General features: G+C 35.4%; 1 protein-coding gene across 1 annotated transcript; it reads left to right on the forward strand.

Annotated features, from left to right (window-relative positions):
- Positions 1-11359: 11359 nt before the first annotated feature.
- LOC107914501 (transcription elongation factor TFIIS) lies at positions 11360-16999 on the forward strand. The gene is made up of 3 exons (XM_016843434.2): positions 11360-11643; positions 14125-14576; positions 15607-16999. The coding sequence occupies exons 2-3, from the start codon at positions 14421-14423 to the stop codon at positions 16543-16545; spliced, it is 1095 nt and encodes a 364-aa protein (XP_016698923.1). The 5' UTR covers positions 11360-11643; positions 14125-14420; the 3' UTR covers positions 16546-16999.
- The last annotated feature ends 7 nt before the right edge of the window (positions 17000-17006 follow it).

Consider the following 17006-nt stretch of genomic DNA (forward strand, 5'->3'; position numbering starts at 1 on the left):
CTCCATTTCAGAGAAAACCATAATCATTCTTGAATGTTTATCGTTTCTCTTTTTCTATTCATTCCGTCCTTTTCTCTTCAAACACGTAATTCATTTCTGGTTTCAACGAGCTAGTGGAGGGACCGATTTGACATATGTAGTTAAGGCTGAAAATGATTTATAATTAAGTTCTGGCTTATTGTCTATTAATTATAAACTCATTTAGTCACAAAGTCAATCCACTATAATATCGTGACTAAGCTTTCGCTAATGACATACCATTATGAAAGCAACTCGATCAGTGCTCGTCCAATGTCCTTGTCATAAGTGTGTTACCCTTATATGATATCCTTAATCTCTTTGGGATAAATATGTTTTCCCAATATGATCCTATTTCATCTCATGGTGGCCATTACATCTTCCTTTATGAAAAGTCAATTATTATCAAATAGCAATCAAATCATTCATCATAAAGACGAACGACTCATGGTCCCGTTTACTTTTACCAACTTTGTAATGCCAATGAAATTATATCATTTACCCATATCTTGGGCTATGAATTCCATTGTTGTGAATAACGTTACATCAAAGTATACGAGTCACACATACATAATCTATCATCCACTCAAGATTAAGGTATGTCATACTTTGAACGTCACAAGTGAATAAATCCATAAATTGATTCAGAATTTATTTTTCTTCGTCTAGTCCAATGTACTGTCAGTTCAGTCAGTCACATTTATGTCTCTATCTTCTTGGAGTCATCCACTGTGATACCCAAGATAAGGCATCTCCCCAATTGGATTTGATAGACGACATATTAGTCTTTCAATCAGTTTACTCATTTTCGATTAGACTAAGGACATGTTTAGGTTTTCCTACTAATATAAGTTATCTTTTCGTATTATGATCTGACTACGTAATACCGCTTAGTATTAGTTTAAACATCAGACAACTAGTGAACGAATATTTGCTTCTATTTTGCTTTGCATACAAAAACCACATGAGGACAATTATACAAATTATATTAATATAATCCATGAATTATTTTATTAACCAGTTTGTTCGAGAAAATTATAAGTTTACAAACGAATATACTATACTCAGGGAACTAGATCCAACACAATGCTAGTTATGTAAATTGAAAAAGTTTTCTTGCACTATATTGTGGGGGTATGATACCATTAGAGGGAATGGTGCTAGACACAAGCACCACAGATAGCTCACGAACTCTTTAATATGAGACATTCAAGGTTTCAAAATGTGGTTGAGAAGATATTTATTATTTTAAAACAGATATTTCTCATATTAACAATATCACCGTAGTATAGCATAAAAAAAGGTTTAATTGTACTAGCATGTTGCATATTTCGTGGCTTCAATTATAGTGGAATTAAGACGATTTATACTTCGAAGAGTACATGGAAAAAGGAAATCTTGATAATCTTAAATATGCATATTCAAATTCAGATGATGATAATGAGCATATGTTAAATATTAAAGAGGGAATAATCCAAAAAAACATGCACTAGAAAAATTAGATAAAGTTGTATATGTTGTATATGATGATTATTTTTCTTACTATTCTTATTATTAATTATATTATCAACTACTTTTTTACACTAACATAATGCAAATTACGATTTGATTTAAAATTTTGTTACTTGTTTAGAAATTATTTTTATCATATTAATATTTTTAAAAATATAAATTATATAATTGTGTAATTACAATTTGTACTACCAAATATGAAATAGGAAATTACGATGTGGTAAATAGAAAAATTTTAATATCAAGACAACTTATAATATTCAAAATTATTTAAATCCAAATTTATCTTTGATTTTACTTGTTAGACTTGTATGAACATGTTAAGAATTTCAATGTTAATACTCTATCCTTTTTTTTTTTGAAATAACAGTTGGCATCCATTAGTAAAATAATGGAGGAGGAAAAGCAAGGGGATCCAAAACGTTACCCCAAACAAATATTTGCTAACAACAACCAATAAAGAAACCCAAAACAAAATTTAAACTAAAACAGTTCCCAAAGAAAACAAAAAAAAAATTTAGCAGAAAAAGAAAAACCAAACAACACAGCAACTTCCCCCCTTGAAACCTCAAAGCCATGGATCCAGATGAAAGTCCTCTCTAAAATTCTTGCAACTACACAGTTGCGTGAATCGTCTGTAAGTTCTCTTAGAGAGAAAATTTGGAAGCATCATCGGAGTAAAAAATAACATATTTCGAAATCCAAATAGAGAAATCAAGTTTATATCTTTGACATCCAATTGGACCAGTCCACAGTCGTCGTTCGTTCCACCACCTTCGGCGCCTCTTCAACCCAATACCGTTCTTCCGAGAATCTGCGTCCTTCCCTAGCCATACGTGAGCTGCAACATTTGCTTCTTTTTTTGCATGCAGAAAAATAATCTCGTTAAAAAACCCCCAAATTTCCTTTTACGTCTTCGAGAATCGGGCTTAGTAATGATCTATCAACTATTTAGGAATTCAATTTTTTGATAATCGTCAATGAACCCCCTTCAATTTGAACATGTCGAAACCCAAGGTCAATCGCAAAGAAGACTACTCGTTCAAATGCTCTGGCCTCAACAATAAAAGCATCTAGTATATCAACATGTGGGTAAGTACAAGCACCATAATCTGACCCATTTCATCTCTTGTTAGGATTCCCGAGATAGAAGTTTTTAACACTACATTATAAGAGGCGTCGAAATTTAGTTTTATAAATCTCAAATCTGGTGGTTTCCAGAATGTTTGCTCAGGAGAAAAATTAATACAGTTCTCAAAACTCTAGGGCATCAATTTCTTGCAAATATATTGACATGAACCCTAATAACTCATTCACTGTTTATCGGATACCCTCATAGACCAATCTATTTCGCATAAACCAGATAGCCCAGAAAGCAATTGCCAATAATTTTCCAATTCTGTTGTCTGCATTATGAAATGTCTCGACTAAACATGTTTTATAATCTGAGTATTTCCATACAGGGAGCAGTACAACCTTTAGGACGTTCAAGATTTGGCATGTAACTGAATAGAACCGCAGCAAATGGTCAGCTGTTTCCCCTTCCTCCTGACACAGGAAAAATATTTATAATATGCATGTTGCGTTTGTTTAAGTTACCAAATGTAGGAAGAAAATCATTGTACATTTTCTACAAAGCTATCTTTAGTTTTCCTGGTATTTGTAATGCTCACATTTCTGTAGGGAACATTACAATAGCTTTTGTCAGATGGGTAGGATAGGCTCCCAACATTTGTAACTTTTCACAAAGAAGCACCGTGTACCCACTTTTAACACTGTAAACCCATGTCCCTTCATGCTTCCAAACCATAGTGTCTAGTGGTTTCGACTTAGAAATCGGGATAGCCAGAATTCCTTAGAATACCTTATATCAATGGTTTGACAATTATTCTTCCATCACTAGGCCTAGGAATCCAACGGTCATTCCAGATATTCACTGATTCACCAGTACCAATGCGCCCACCTAACCCCTTTTCAAGTAATCCCCTTGCGCTCAAAGTGCTTCTCAAAGTAAGAGAAGGGTAAGTACTCAATCTAGCTAATTGAAACTCTGTATGCGGGTAATATCTTGCTTCTAATACCTTAGCTAACAAGCAATCTGGCTGAGTCAATATGCGCTAGCATTGTTTTGCTAACAAAGACACATTAAATGTCGCTAAATCACAGAAACCTAAACCCCATCAGATTTTGGAAAACAGCGTTGTCAAGTACTTCAATGAATTCCTTTAAGCGATTTATTATTCCTCCACCAAAAATTATTAATGACGCTTTCTAACTTATTACACAATGTTTTTGGCAAAAGGAAACACTATATAGCATAAACTGGAATTGACTGTAAGATAGCTTTGATAAAAACCTCTTTCCTTCCCATTGATAAGAACCGCATGTTCCAACTCTCAAATTTATTCTGAAATCTATCCACATAATGCATAAAGGCCCATTTTTTATTCTTGCCTACCATCATAGGTAAACTCGCTTTTCCGGGTTCGTCGACACACGAACCCCAAGAATGTTTCCCAGTAGATATTTCTCATCATCACCTATGTTTACACCAAAGTATATAAGCGACTTATCAAAATTCAGTTTTGTCCAGAAGTTTTCTCATACTCGGAAACTACTTGGTGGACACTTTCAGCTTTTTCTTTCGATGTAACGCCAAAGAGGATACAATCATCAGCAAAAAATAAATGGTTAATTGCTAGTCTTCCTTTACCAATTTGAACCCCCTTATTAAATTCGACTCCCTAACCTCATCCAAAAATCGTGGAAAAGCCTTTTGCACAATAAGAACATGTAAGGACTTAGTGGATCACGCTGACATAAGCCTTTTGTCGAAACGAAACTTGCGCTACTCCTATTGATTCTGATCATGTAAGAAACCGCTGCAACATACCTCATGATTAATGTCTCCCAATCAACATGGAGGCCCAAACATATCATCATCCCAGCCAAAAAATCACATTCCACCCTGTTGTACGCTTTCCTCATATCAAGTTTGAAAGCAAAATTCCCTTTCTTACCTCATCTTCTAACTTTTAGCGAATGCAAAATCTCATAAGCAACTAATACATTGTCAAAAATTTGCCTTCCTGGTATAAAAGCCCCTTGAGACTTGTTGATACAACAATTCAGAAAACTACTCATTTTGTTCACTATCACCTTGACAATAATTTTGTTCACTAGTCATTAACTTATTAATTGTTAGTTTGGGAAAAAGATAAGAGGAGAAGAAGAACGTCTTATTTAAGAAAGTGGGGTTTTGGTCCCCCTTCAAGTATTTTGTAGAAGAAAGAAAAGAGAAAAAAAAACTAGTAAGTTATTTATAGTTTGTATTTTTTATTTTATAGTTATTATAATATAATAATTAATTATATTTAATTTATGTAATTTTTTTAAAAATTATGCAGATATCAAAATGTCTTCTAAAGCAAATATGGATCACACTTCATCGAGAATCAACGAAATAGTAAAATTAATTATAAATTAAATAAAAAAATTTGTTCTAATTTCTCGTTTTTTCTTGCTAAGCACTACTTTGTTCAACGTGTTTTGATTGCATGAAACTAATCTCTATTTGGTTGTTATTATCTTTTTTAACTCCTTTTTGCATGAAATTGATCTCTACGTGTTAGTTATAATTTTTTTAATTTATGTGACATTCATAAATTTATATATTAATTTTTTAATATGACGACCATTCTGCTTAATTTTGCATTGTTACTGTGCTTGGTTTCATTTGTGGGGTACAAAAAAGTTACATTTGTCTTTAACGAGTGAATATATATTTTTTAATAAAAGTTCTCGTATGTAAGATAAATTTTCGAGTTTGAATATGCCTAGTTTATATTATATGTAAAACTCTATGTATTATTATAGATATCGATTCAATAAAAATAAGTCTTTTTTTATTTTTATATTTACTCATACCACCTATGTTTTTTTGGGACATTATTGGTTTTTTTTTGTTTGATGTACTTTTTGTAGTTATATGGTTGTCTTTTGTTTTAATGCTTAACTATGATTAGGACAAAATAATCACATTTGATCTCTACGTGTTATATTAATATTTTATGACAAATCTTCATTCTATTATTAATATTTTATTACTCATTTAATTTAACTTAAATAAAAAATACTTAGAATGGCTATGTTGGTATAGTATAAACGTGATGTTTTTGTTTTCTCAACCTTTTAGTTTTACTCTTCAATATATAATTTTATGTTTAAATTACATAGATAATTGATTTATCATATTTTTATAAAAATTTTACCATACAGGATGGGTATCGGGTTTTGAGGTCGCGGTTTCATTTTCCCAAGTATGATCCGGATGAGCAGATCATGCCATACTTACAGTTGGCAGGATTTGGGGATGTCGTATTGATCCAAATGTTTGACCTGAGGACGAACTTAATATCTGCCTTGGTTGAGCGGTGGTGTACGGAGACCCACACCTTTATTATGCTGTGCGGGGAGTGCACTATTACATTCGTTGACGATGCAACTTGGGTTATGCAACTTGGGTTATGAGTTGACCGTGCTGAGGTCACGGGCCGAAGAAAAATGTTGGAACCTTCAGTACTATGCCATATATTGCTTGGACGATCCCCTAGTGATGGGGAACATAATTTTACATGCTTGAAATTGGCACGGTTGAGAGTAAATTTTAAGGAGTTATCAAGCACCGCCACTAAGAACGAGGTGATGTGTGCTGCTCGACCCTATATTATCCAGCTGATCCGGGGGTACTTATGCCGGACAACACGTCTAATAGGGTCCACTTAAAGTACTTGCCTCTATTGGAGGATTTCTCTCGTGCCGATACTTACAGTTGGGGATCAGCAATGTTGGCCATACTATACTGTGAGCTTTACCGAGCAACAAAACATGGGGTTAGTAACGTGGCTGGTTGTATGGGTCTATTGTAGTCCTGGGCTCTATACAAGATGCCATTTCTAGCGGCTGTTAGGCACCAACCATAATCGTGGCCACTTGTAAATAGGTAAAAACAAAATTATTCTTAACATTTAATGACTCATAAGTGTGGATAATATTTTTTCAAGTTTAACTGCTAACGTGTTTGTTTCAGTTTCAGATGGGCCACATATCTGGGAATTGGTGCGAGCGAAACAATAATCATTTACCGTAAAATGATAGAGGCATCCGTCAGAGAGAAAGTAATATATATTAATATGGTTTAAGTAACGTTGATTTAACTTACCCACTTGCAGTATGTGATGTGACTTGACTTATTATGTTATATTGTGCAGTTCTTATGGATGTCGTATTCTGCACTGAACATTGCAACATTCACGCCGAAGCCCATGTGTGGTGCATTAACACGCTGGTGCTTAAATTTTCAATTGTTGAGTGGTACAACACCATTTGAGTTATGCAACATTTTGGGTGTAGACAATTTATGCCGATCGAGCCACAACAATTTGCTGATGTCCACAGTAAGACCATGAGGGGAAAACATACAACAGATTAGAGCGTGGAACATCAATGTTATGTAGTACTATGGAATGCCCAGTAAAGTAAGCAGTTTGAGATGCACTCCTACATGTTTGACTTCAGTCCCTCGACTAAATACATGCAGTGGTACATGACTCGATGACGCGTTTATTTATATGGTGGGCAACTTATAATAGTACCGGATCACGGCTACAGACGTGGAAGTCAACCTATGGGGGAGCTAGGGGATCAACATATGGAGGAGCTTGACTCGGAGGACCAACCTTTGAACACATCGGACTAATGGGTTGACGCTTTTTGTGATGTGTCGTAGAGCAGTTCATATTACCCAGACATAGGCAGTTTGAGTTCATATCACCTAGAGCAACCACTGATATCATTTCATATGTTTGGTAATAAAATGTACTCCACCTCGCCTCAGGTCACGTTTGATTCAGCTGTCGGTCCTCCTGATGTATATTGTACACCCTAACGTCCACCCCTTCAACGAAGGCCTGTAAATTGTTATACCCCAATTGACGATACCACTCCCGGTTCTTTCCAATTTTCAGTTATGTAAATTTCAAGTGTTATGTAATATTTGTTGTATTGGTTTATATCCACAACTTCTGTATTAGTCTTTTTTGTATAATTTTATAATATCTTTTAAAGTATTAAAAGTTGCAACTATTAATTTTAAATAAAAGCTTAGCACTAAACAATACAAACTTTATTTCTAAAAGACCATAAAATGCAAACATCGGGTACAACATTTAGTTTCCTTTAGATTGTGAATATTAAATTTGACTTTCCTGTTCTCTGATATCCATGTCGTTCCGAATCCTCGTTGTTATCGGTTAACCTTTGACTTTCCTACGTAGTGACTGATCCCATGTCAATACATCCCTTAATACAGAGAACTAGTTACCCCAAAAACGCAACATATGTTCAAGTGTGTACATATCGTCAATATATTGTTTGACATTCAAACTGTAGGTAGCACATGCTACAACCACATGTGCACATGGGTATTGTAGTGTTTGGAACATCTTGACTGACGACTGATGTACTCTACCAATCAAAAAGTTTCCAAGTTTCGAGAATATAGTTCTGCATTCATCGACCTATCCTTTTGAGTGTTCTTTTTCATGGTGTCCCTGATATTTTCGACGTGCATGTGTTCTGCCTCCAACTATTTTGCTTGTTTCAACCCTATTTTTGGCATTAAGGTTACTAGCTTGTAAAATATGGCTGAAAAAATCATTGAAATTGGCAAGTGACGCGTACACCTCAAAACGAAGTCAACGGTCTCAACGAGGTTGGTCGTCATATGACCGTATCAATACCCCTCGTCAAAATATTGAGCCCATTGCCACGGCCACATGCTACCCAACCACTGTCTGAGAGGAGGTTTAGACCTCGCCGTATCAGTCTCTAACCTCGCCAACTTATGTCTAAACCGGTGTGCTTCAAGCTCATCTCCTACGTATGTATTTTGATAAAACACATTACCATTCCAATTAAGAAATAAACTTGAAATATTTACAAATACGAATTTAAATACGATATTTTTACCCATGTTCACGATTCATTTGCGCCAGTCTTTGTTCTTGTACTCATTGTGAAAGTTGACAACGATGTGATGAATATAATAGACGGAGCTTTATGGAACCTCGGATTGCCGAATCGCAGCAACAAGGCCCTTCGATCTGTCAGAGATAATACAAATGTTGTCTTGTCTGACAACATGCCTTTGTAAGTTTCGAATGAAATATGCCTACGATTCGGAGTTCTCTGACTCCACGATGGCGATAGTGATCTGTAGTACATTTCCATTAACGTCTTGTACAACCGCAATTAGAAGTATCTGTGCGTATTTTCCATAAAGTTATGTTCCATCAACTTGTACTAACGGTTTGTAGTAGGAGAAGGTCCTAACACATGGATCGAAAGTCCAGAATAGTCGTCGAAAAACTCTTCTCCCAAGTTCTAATTGTCCATTCGGGCTTTTATAAGGCAAGGTTTGCAAGTCCACGACAGTTCCTGAGACGTACTCCACCATTGTTGAAATCCAACCCTGAAGTTTATTGTATGACTCATCACAGTCGCCGTGCAATTGTTGCATGTTTGTTTCACCCACTACGCTTTCCTGTACGACACTCTGTACTAGAATCGGGCTTTCATGTCAGCAATCAATGCCAACACAAGAATGATTGAGCTATATTTCACTAGTGGCATGATGCAGTTGTAAATACTTTTGGCATCCAATTTCCGGTGGTCTTGAGGCATACGTGCGACAGTGCATGTATGACATCCTTCTAATTTTTGTATTTGCCATTATTGAGTCCTCTATATAAATACAACCCGAACCCACCAACCACACCCATCGCCGACTCTCTAACATTCCCCAACATATAATGTCGATATAGACTTGGCAACCTTGTAATCAATCGACAAATTCATGTTGTACTGTTTGATGGAAACCATACAGTCCGTATTGTTCTCGAACCGTTGCCCAATGAACAACTCCTCTAACTGCGAATTTGACGCTAATTTATGAGCAGGTACTATACCGGCATACTCAAGGAACTCGAATGCACGCGCTGCATCTGGATCTACATTCAACATGTCACAACCAGGTTTATTTTGTAAAATAATACCATGACTCGGGTTACTGAATGAAGGGCCATGAACATCTTTAACCTCCTCTAGGCCTTTATCATCGATATTGTCTAGAACCTCATCAACATCGGGGTCACTAAAATCTTCAACCTCCTAATTAGAATCTTCACCATTATTGGTCCTTTCTTCGATGTTTGCTTCTGTACTTATTATCATCTCCAGATGTATTTGTAGATGGGGACTGGGGGTAGGGTTGTTATTCGAACTCCCACCATAATTTGGATTTTCGAGTATCTGCGATGTCCCTCTGCTTTCTAATTGGTTTGTCCATCCGACATTAAGATCAAAGTTAAATTTGCGATGTTGACTTATTGGACTAACATTCTCAACAAGTTCTAAGTCCGCTAACTCAGCAAATAACTCAACTGGTTGGGGGTTCTCACTCCCATTCGACCACCATATTTCCATCATAATGCCCAAGTCATCATCATCTAATAGTTGCATCTCACAAAATTTCAACAGAGCTATAAAGATTGGAAACTTGTAAAATAACCTGGACATCGCTCTTCCACAACGGATAGCTATTTTCGCACGAATCTTCCTTTTCATTTCTGCTAGCTTCACATTTTTTTTCAACTGCAACCTTACTCTTTGCCGACCTTAAAATACACAACCAACATCACCTTCTACAATTTCACATAAAAAAGAATGTACACTAAAAACATCTCGTGATTCACCTTCAAAAGAATTTTTAAACTCTCCAGCTAAATACAACAATTTCACCATTCTATATATGCTAGAGAACCAATAGGTGGAGAAGAATGGCTCCACCAAAATAAAATTTTAAATTTTAAATTTTTATATTAAAAAACATATTTTAAAAAAACTACACTTATAATAAAATGGTGGAGCCATTTTATTATTTTTTTTAAATTTCAATATAATTTAAAAAAATGTTTGAATATCTTTAAATTTAAAAATAATAATTTTTAAAAATAATTTTTAAAATTTTTTAAAAAATAATATTTAAAATATTTAAAATATACATTTAAAATATTATAAACCAAATAATAAATTTGAAAGGTCATATCTTTAAAAATAATATATTTTAAATGTTTTATAATATTAAAAAAATATATTTAAAATTTTAAAAATAATATTATAAAACATTTAAAATATTATAAAACCAACAATAAACAAATAAATAAAACAAATAAAGGACAAATAAATAAAAAAAAGTAAAAAACAAAATAAAAAAATGAAAAAGGACAAAGAAATGAAAAAAAGAATCAGAAAAAGGAACAAATGAAAAAAAAAAATTCAGACTGTTTGCATAGGTAGCAGAATAGGATAGGGTCTTGGAATTTGGGGCACCAATTATTTGGCTCCACTAAAAAAAGGTAAATTTACTTAAAGCCTCCCATTTTTTTAAAAAAATAGTAATATTTCTGTAATATTTATACAAGTGGCGCCATTCTACATGACTCCACCAAAAAATTGATTTTTATGCAGATTGCTGACGTGGCATGTTGGTGGCGCCAAACACTTTGGCTCACCAACTTTTACTGTAGATTTTAGGCTATTTTCGTATTTTATTAAAAAAATAGGTTATTTATGTAATTAATTAATTTTTTTGAATTAGTTTTATAAAAAAGCCCTATCTCACCTTTAAGCACAACAAGGCAATACAACACGACATCCATTCCAAAAATATGCCAATATTTTTTATAAAACAAAGTCAAGAAACCATCAATTCCTGGAGCTTTAAGAGGAGCCATATCCTTGACAGCAACCCATATTTCCTCCTCTCTAAATGGGTGCATTATATTGTCACTCAGCTCATTTGAAATTCTCCTTTTAACAATACTGTATATTTTCGATGCATCCCCTGCTTTTGAAGTCGTTAATAAGTTGCGGAAATAGCATATGGCCAATCTCATGATCTCATCTTCTTCAGAAATCTAGCACCCTACATCATCCTCAAGGCCCCTAATAGCATTACGTTGTTTCCTCTCTGTACCCATCTTATGAAAAAAGGTAATGTTCTGATCACCATTAGTAAGCCAATTGATGCATGATCTTTGTTTTTAAAAGATTTCCTCCTTGTTCGTCTCTAGATTCAAACCAAGTTGAATTTTTGTCAATTCAACAAGAATATTTTCATCCGAAATTTTTGCATATAACTTTTTCACTCTGTCCTCTAACCTTCTTTTATGGGCCTCTTGTTCTCTCTTAATTGTACAACTCTAAATTTGTAGCTTCTTTCCCAACCCCTCAAACTTTGCCGACAAGTTTTCTGTTACTGATGCCTAATAATCCCGAATTTTATTCTCACACGACCCCTCTAAACACCAGCCAGCATCAAATCTAAATTTCATTTTTCCTTTCCCATGCCTTGTGTTACTTCGACCTCTTGTATCCATCAAAACTAGGCAATGGTAAGAAAAAGAATGGTTCAAATGTGCAATAGAAAATTCTAGAAACTTACTCCACCGCGACGAGTTTGCAACCCCTATCAAGTCTTTCCCGAATATTGTTTGCAGCAAATTAGCCTCTCTCCCAAGTGAATCATCTCCCCGTAAAACCCAAATCACTAAGATCATAATCAAGTAAAGCAATGCGAAAAGCTTCCATATTTTTCTCCGTATAGATACAAACACCCTTCTTCTCAAAAAAGAAAGCAATCTCATTGAAATCCCCAACAACTAACCACATGAGAGTTTTATCTTGACCCAACTGACGAAGAAGCTCCTAAGTGTTACTCTTGAATCTTTCATCTAGATGCCCATAAAAATCGGTAAAATGCCATATCAAACTGTCTTGTTCTTCATAAACCACTACATCTATATAGTGCTACGAATAACTCTGTAAAATGACCATATAATGTTGCCTCCAACCTAATGATAAACCGCCTTTAGATCCCTCAGCTCCTACATCGATACCATTTGGAAAACCACATTTCATCCTAACACTTTCCATCCTTCTTGTACTGATTTTGTGAACAAAAGTTGGGGATGAACTTCTATCAGTTTATTCCTAAGACGATGAATTGTCTATGCTTCCCCAACCCACAAACGTTCCAACTAAAAGTTTTCATTGTGGCTAGCTGCCCTGCCTAACAGATCCAGTTGATGCCTCTTCATTGTCGTTTGGCACTGCGGTTTCTCTTGGAAGTAAAACTTTGGATGTGCTTCCCAACGTCCGTTGTCTTTTCTTCCCGTCTTCTGCCTGGATAGGTCTAGTTTCATCATATGATCATATCTCCATAAGCCCAGCAATAGATGGCTAAAAACCACTAGACCCAAATCCCTTCGTAGTAATGCCATGGATTCCCAACAATATCCCTTCATTAGTGGAACCTGATTGATTATATTAGGATAAAGATTCCCTAGAAAATCCCCAAAATTGCACAAGATAGGTTCCTTTTCCTTATCCAGGCTTTGACTCATCGTTCTATCTGATTTGCGCAACCAACAGCTAACTCCCATCGGACCCTTTCTTGTTGGAGCTCGCAAAGTAATATCCCATCTGAAAACAATCTGTGATGAATCCATCCTTACCCTCACCAGATAGAAACTTCCACCGTGACCAAGTTTTCCACAGATGAAACAAAACATGTTAAGTTTTTCATATTGAAACCTAGCATAAAACTTTCAGTCACCCAACATAACTTTCTTTTTCTGTTTAAAGGCCAATCGCACATCTAAGCAAACCTTTAGCCTCATGTACTGCTTCATCCCTAGAGAAGGAACCCTTGTATCATAGACAAAAAAAATCCCCCAAGAAAGATCCAAATCGTCGTGCCATTGTTTCTGACATAAGGCCCGGTGGCAAGTCATGGATTTGGACCCAAAACTCAACATTGTTGAGAGGCAATGTTAGCGGATCCTCTCCTGTCTGTAACTTGTGCATCATCAATAAATGGTTATTGAAAAACCATGGCATTCCTTCTATAACCCTATTCAGATAAACTTCATAAAAAAATTTAAACAAATAACGCTTCTTGCCTAGATCAATAATAGCAATGCCCCCAATAGGATGCTATAAATCAGTCATGGTGTTTCTCAAAGACGAAAAATGGACCACACTATTTGTCAAGCAATTGCCAACCAAACAAAAGTGAAAATCTTCTTTAGATTCCGTCGTTTCCTTCTGAAAAGCCTCTTCCTCCTCGTCATTAAGATTCAGATTCGCCATTTTATCCTCCATTGATGTACTATCTCGATTTGAAAAACCAAGCAAAAACTAGAAAACCGTGTCAATAAAGACAGATGAAAAAATGTGCCAGAGAACCGCAGATGAATTTAACGGTTGTTTAGAAAATATCACTTTTATAAACTTTATCGTTGTTTAATCACTAAATCCATATTTTTAATCTTTTAAATAACAAAAAATATTTATTCTATAAAAATTTCCATTAATTTTATATTTATTTTGGGATTATATATTTATATTTTTTCAAATTTAAGATCTAAATCATCTTAATTGATTACTAATACTAGGAGAGTCTTAAAACAGATGTAACAGCCCAGCAGTGTAGAAGGAAGCCCAAATGATGAGAGACCGTCGGTTCCCTTCAGATCAAGGGACGTCTGAGAACGATAATCCGTATTTCAAGAAACCTTCCCCCAAAGTTTCTGCCTTGATGTTGACCCAGTTCCGGTCCAATTAAACTAAACCAGAAAGTCCAAAACACCACTTGTGTCCTTCATCTTGTTGGCTTCGGTCTATCTCAAAACATCCTTATAAAATGTGAAGCATAGCTTCTCTTATCTTTCTTTTTTAAGTTTAGAACTCTAGGTTTATTTTGGCGAATGGAGAGGGAGCTGGTGGATTTGTTCGAAGCTGCCAAGAAAGCGGCTGATTTAGCCGCTGCCTCCGACGCCGTTTCCGAGGTTTCCCGATGCGTCGATGCCTTGAAGCAGCTCAGGGCTTTCCCTGTCTCTTACGATATTCTTGTTTCTACTCAGGTTTTTTTTTCTCTTTTCACCCGCATTCCATTAATATAGATTTCTTTATTTATTTGAATTCTCATGAATCAACATTCTTATAGCTGGGCTTTTCTTTGCTTTCATTTTGTGACAGTAGATTATGAGAGAAAATTAATTCCTTTATCTGCATGGTTGAGAAATTAGCTTTTTCTTTTCTCTTGAAATGGTAGCAAAGGAGTGCAGTTTATAAATATTTTGATTTCGGCTTTTAGATTGTGGGACAGATGAATGGCGCTGCTTCATTTGCTAAATGTAGGAGCATTTAAGATGTATATGGTTATTCCCAGAGGAAGGCTCCTCTTTTATGGTAGAGAAGTGTAGGGGATAGGGTTTTCTCAATTAGTCAAATATATTATTTTTAATCAAAGATTAGGGAGGTCATAGTGGGAGGATTGATAGTTAAGTATAAAATAACCAATCAAATCAATCCTGGCTTGGTGGGCAAATCACACGCCATCACATTTCGTTTCTTCTCACTTTTCTCCCTAGGGGCGGAACCTCATGCCCCCAAATTTCCCAATTTTTTTATTATACACTTTAAAATTTTCAAATATTTTAATTAAGCTTTCTCAAATTTTTTATAAATTTTTAGTTCAACCTTTCAAAAGTTTTAAAAAATTTAATTAGAGCTTCCAAAATTTTTGAAAATTTTCATTCATCTTCAAAAAAAAAAAATTAAACCCCTAAAATTTTATAAAAATTCTTATTAAGCCCCTAATTTTTTTTTTGAAAATTTTAGGTAGGCCCTCAAACTTAATGTTAGTAAAGTGTTTCTTTCCTTTATTCTCCATCCACCTTTTTACCATCCTATTTTGTTAACTATTGAGCCTGTTACAAGCTATTCTGTCTTGTAATTTCAGAATTTTAATGAATGAAAAACAGGTTGTTTGATAGCTTTACGATCATGGTTTCGATATAACCTTCTTCTCCATGTTGTTACGTATCTTGTTATGTGTATGTCGTTGAATCTGTAAACTTAAGAAAAATTGATACCCTATATATATTACAGGTTGGGAAAAGGCTTCGACCTCTCACTAAGCATCCCAGGGAGAAGATTCAAACTGTGGCTTCTGACTTGCTTGAACTGTGGAAAAAGGTTGTTATCGAGGAGACTACCAAGAGTAAGAAAAATGGCACCAGTAGTGCCATTAAGTCGGAGAAACTTCCAAAGCCAAGTGCCGTGAAGTCTGAAAAGCTCTCCAATACAGAAAATGTGAAGGCTGAGAAAGTATCTAAAGATAATTCAGTAAAATCTGTCAAAGTTGAGAAGAGGGAAGCAAATGGAGATGTTGCAATGGCCAAGAAGACAGATCGGGGAGAGATGGGTAAGGTTGAAAAGATTTGTAAGGATGACAGACAATCACCGAATGTAAAGAAATCATCGCAACCACCTGCTGGTCCACCAAAGCTGACATCAATGGTCAAATGTAACGATCCTGTGCGTGACAAATTTAGGGAGATTCTTGTAGAGGCCTTGTCTAAAGTCCCGAATGAGGTTGATGGGGACATGCTTGATCAAGTGAATGCTTGCGATCCCATCAGAGTTGCTGTGTCTGTAGAATCTGTGATGTTTGAGAAGATGGGTAAATCAAATGGGGCTCAGAAATTTAAGTACAGATCTATAATGTTCAACATTAAGGACCCAAACAACCCAGATTTAAGGAGGAAGGTTCTTCTCGGAGAAGTGAAACCAGAAGGGCTTATTACAATGACCCCAGAGGAAATGGCAAGTGAACAAAGGCAACGTGAAATTAATGAAATTAAAGAAAAAGCTTTATTTGATTGCGAGCGAGGTGTTGCGCCAAAGGCCACGACAGATCAATTTAAGTGCGGTCGTTGTGGTCAACGCAAGACCACTTACTATCAAATGCAGACAAGGAGTGCAGATGAACCTATGACAACCTATGTTACGTGTGTCAACTGCAACAACCATTGGAAATTCTGTTAGTGAAATCCAGAGATGTAGTGTTGATCATCTTGGTTGCTTCAGTCTGTTTATGAGGAGTTTGTGGTCATTAACTTTAGAATTCATCTTTCATTCATATTTTTCTGCTATTGGGACTTTGATAGGGATAACTTTGAGGGATGATTGTGCAAAAACCATAACTCAGCTGTTCCACAACTTAGGTGCTTCCATCTCCCACTCATCTTGAAAACCGAGGCTCAACTGGTGGAAAGATGAGCTTGGATGGCATGAGGCATTCATTTCATGTTAAGTAGCTAATGCTTGTTCTTTTTCTTTTATCAAAACAACTCCTGTAGTTTTTATTTGTTTCTAAAGGGTATGGAGAATGGTAGTTGTAGAATTAGGCCTACTTAATTTCTTATCGTACCAACAACAATGTTGTAAATGGAGGCTCTTATTTGTGGTTGTTTTTATACCCCAAAGGGTTTTGGTATCATTTTCTT

This window comes from Gossypium hirsutum, chromosome D10, assembly GCF_007990345.1.
Source record: "Gossypium hirsutum isolate 1008001.06 chromosome D10, Gossypium_hirsutum_v2.1, whole genome shotgun sequence".
In the NCBI taxonomy this organism is placed as follows: Eukaryota; Viridiplantae; Streptophyta; class Magnoliopsida; order Malvales; family Malvaceae; genus Gossypium; species Gossypium hirsutum.

Coding starts and splice junctions, on each gene's coding strand:
- LOC107914501 (XM_016843434.2), top strand. CDS start 14,421: ATGGAGAGGGAGCTGGTGGATTTGTTCGAAGCTGCCAAGAAAGCGGCT. Junction 14,577..15,606: donor ATATTCTTGTTTCTACTCAG/GTTTTTTTTTCT, acceptor TATATATTACAG/GTTGGGAAAAGGCTTCGACC.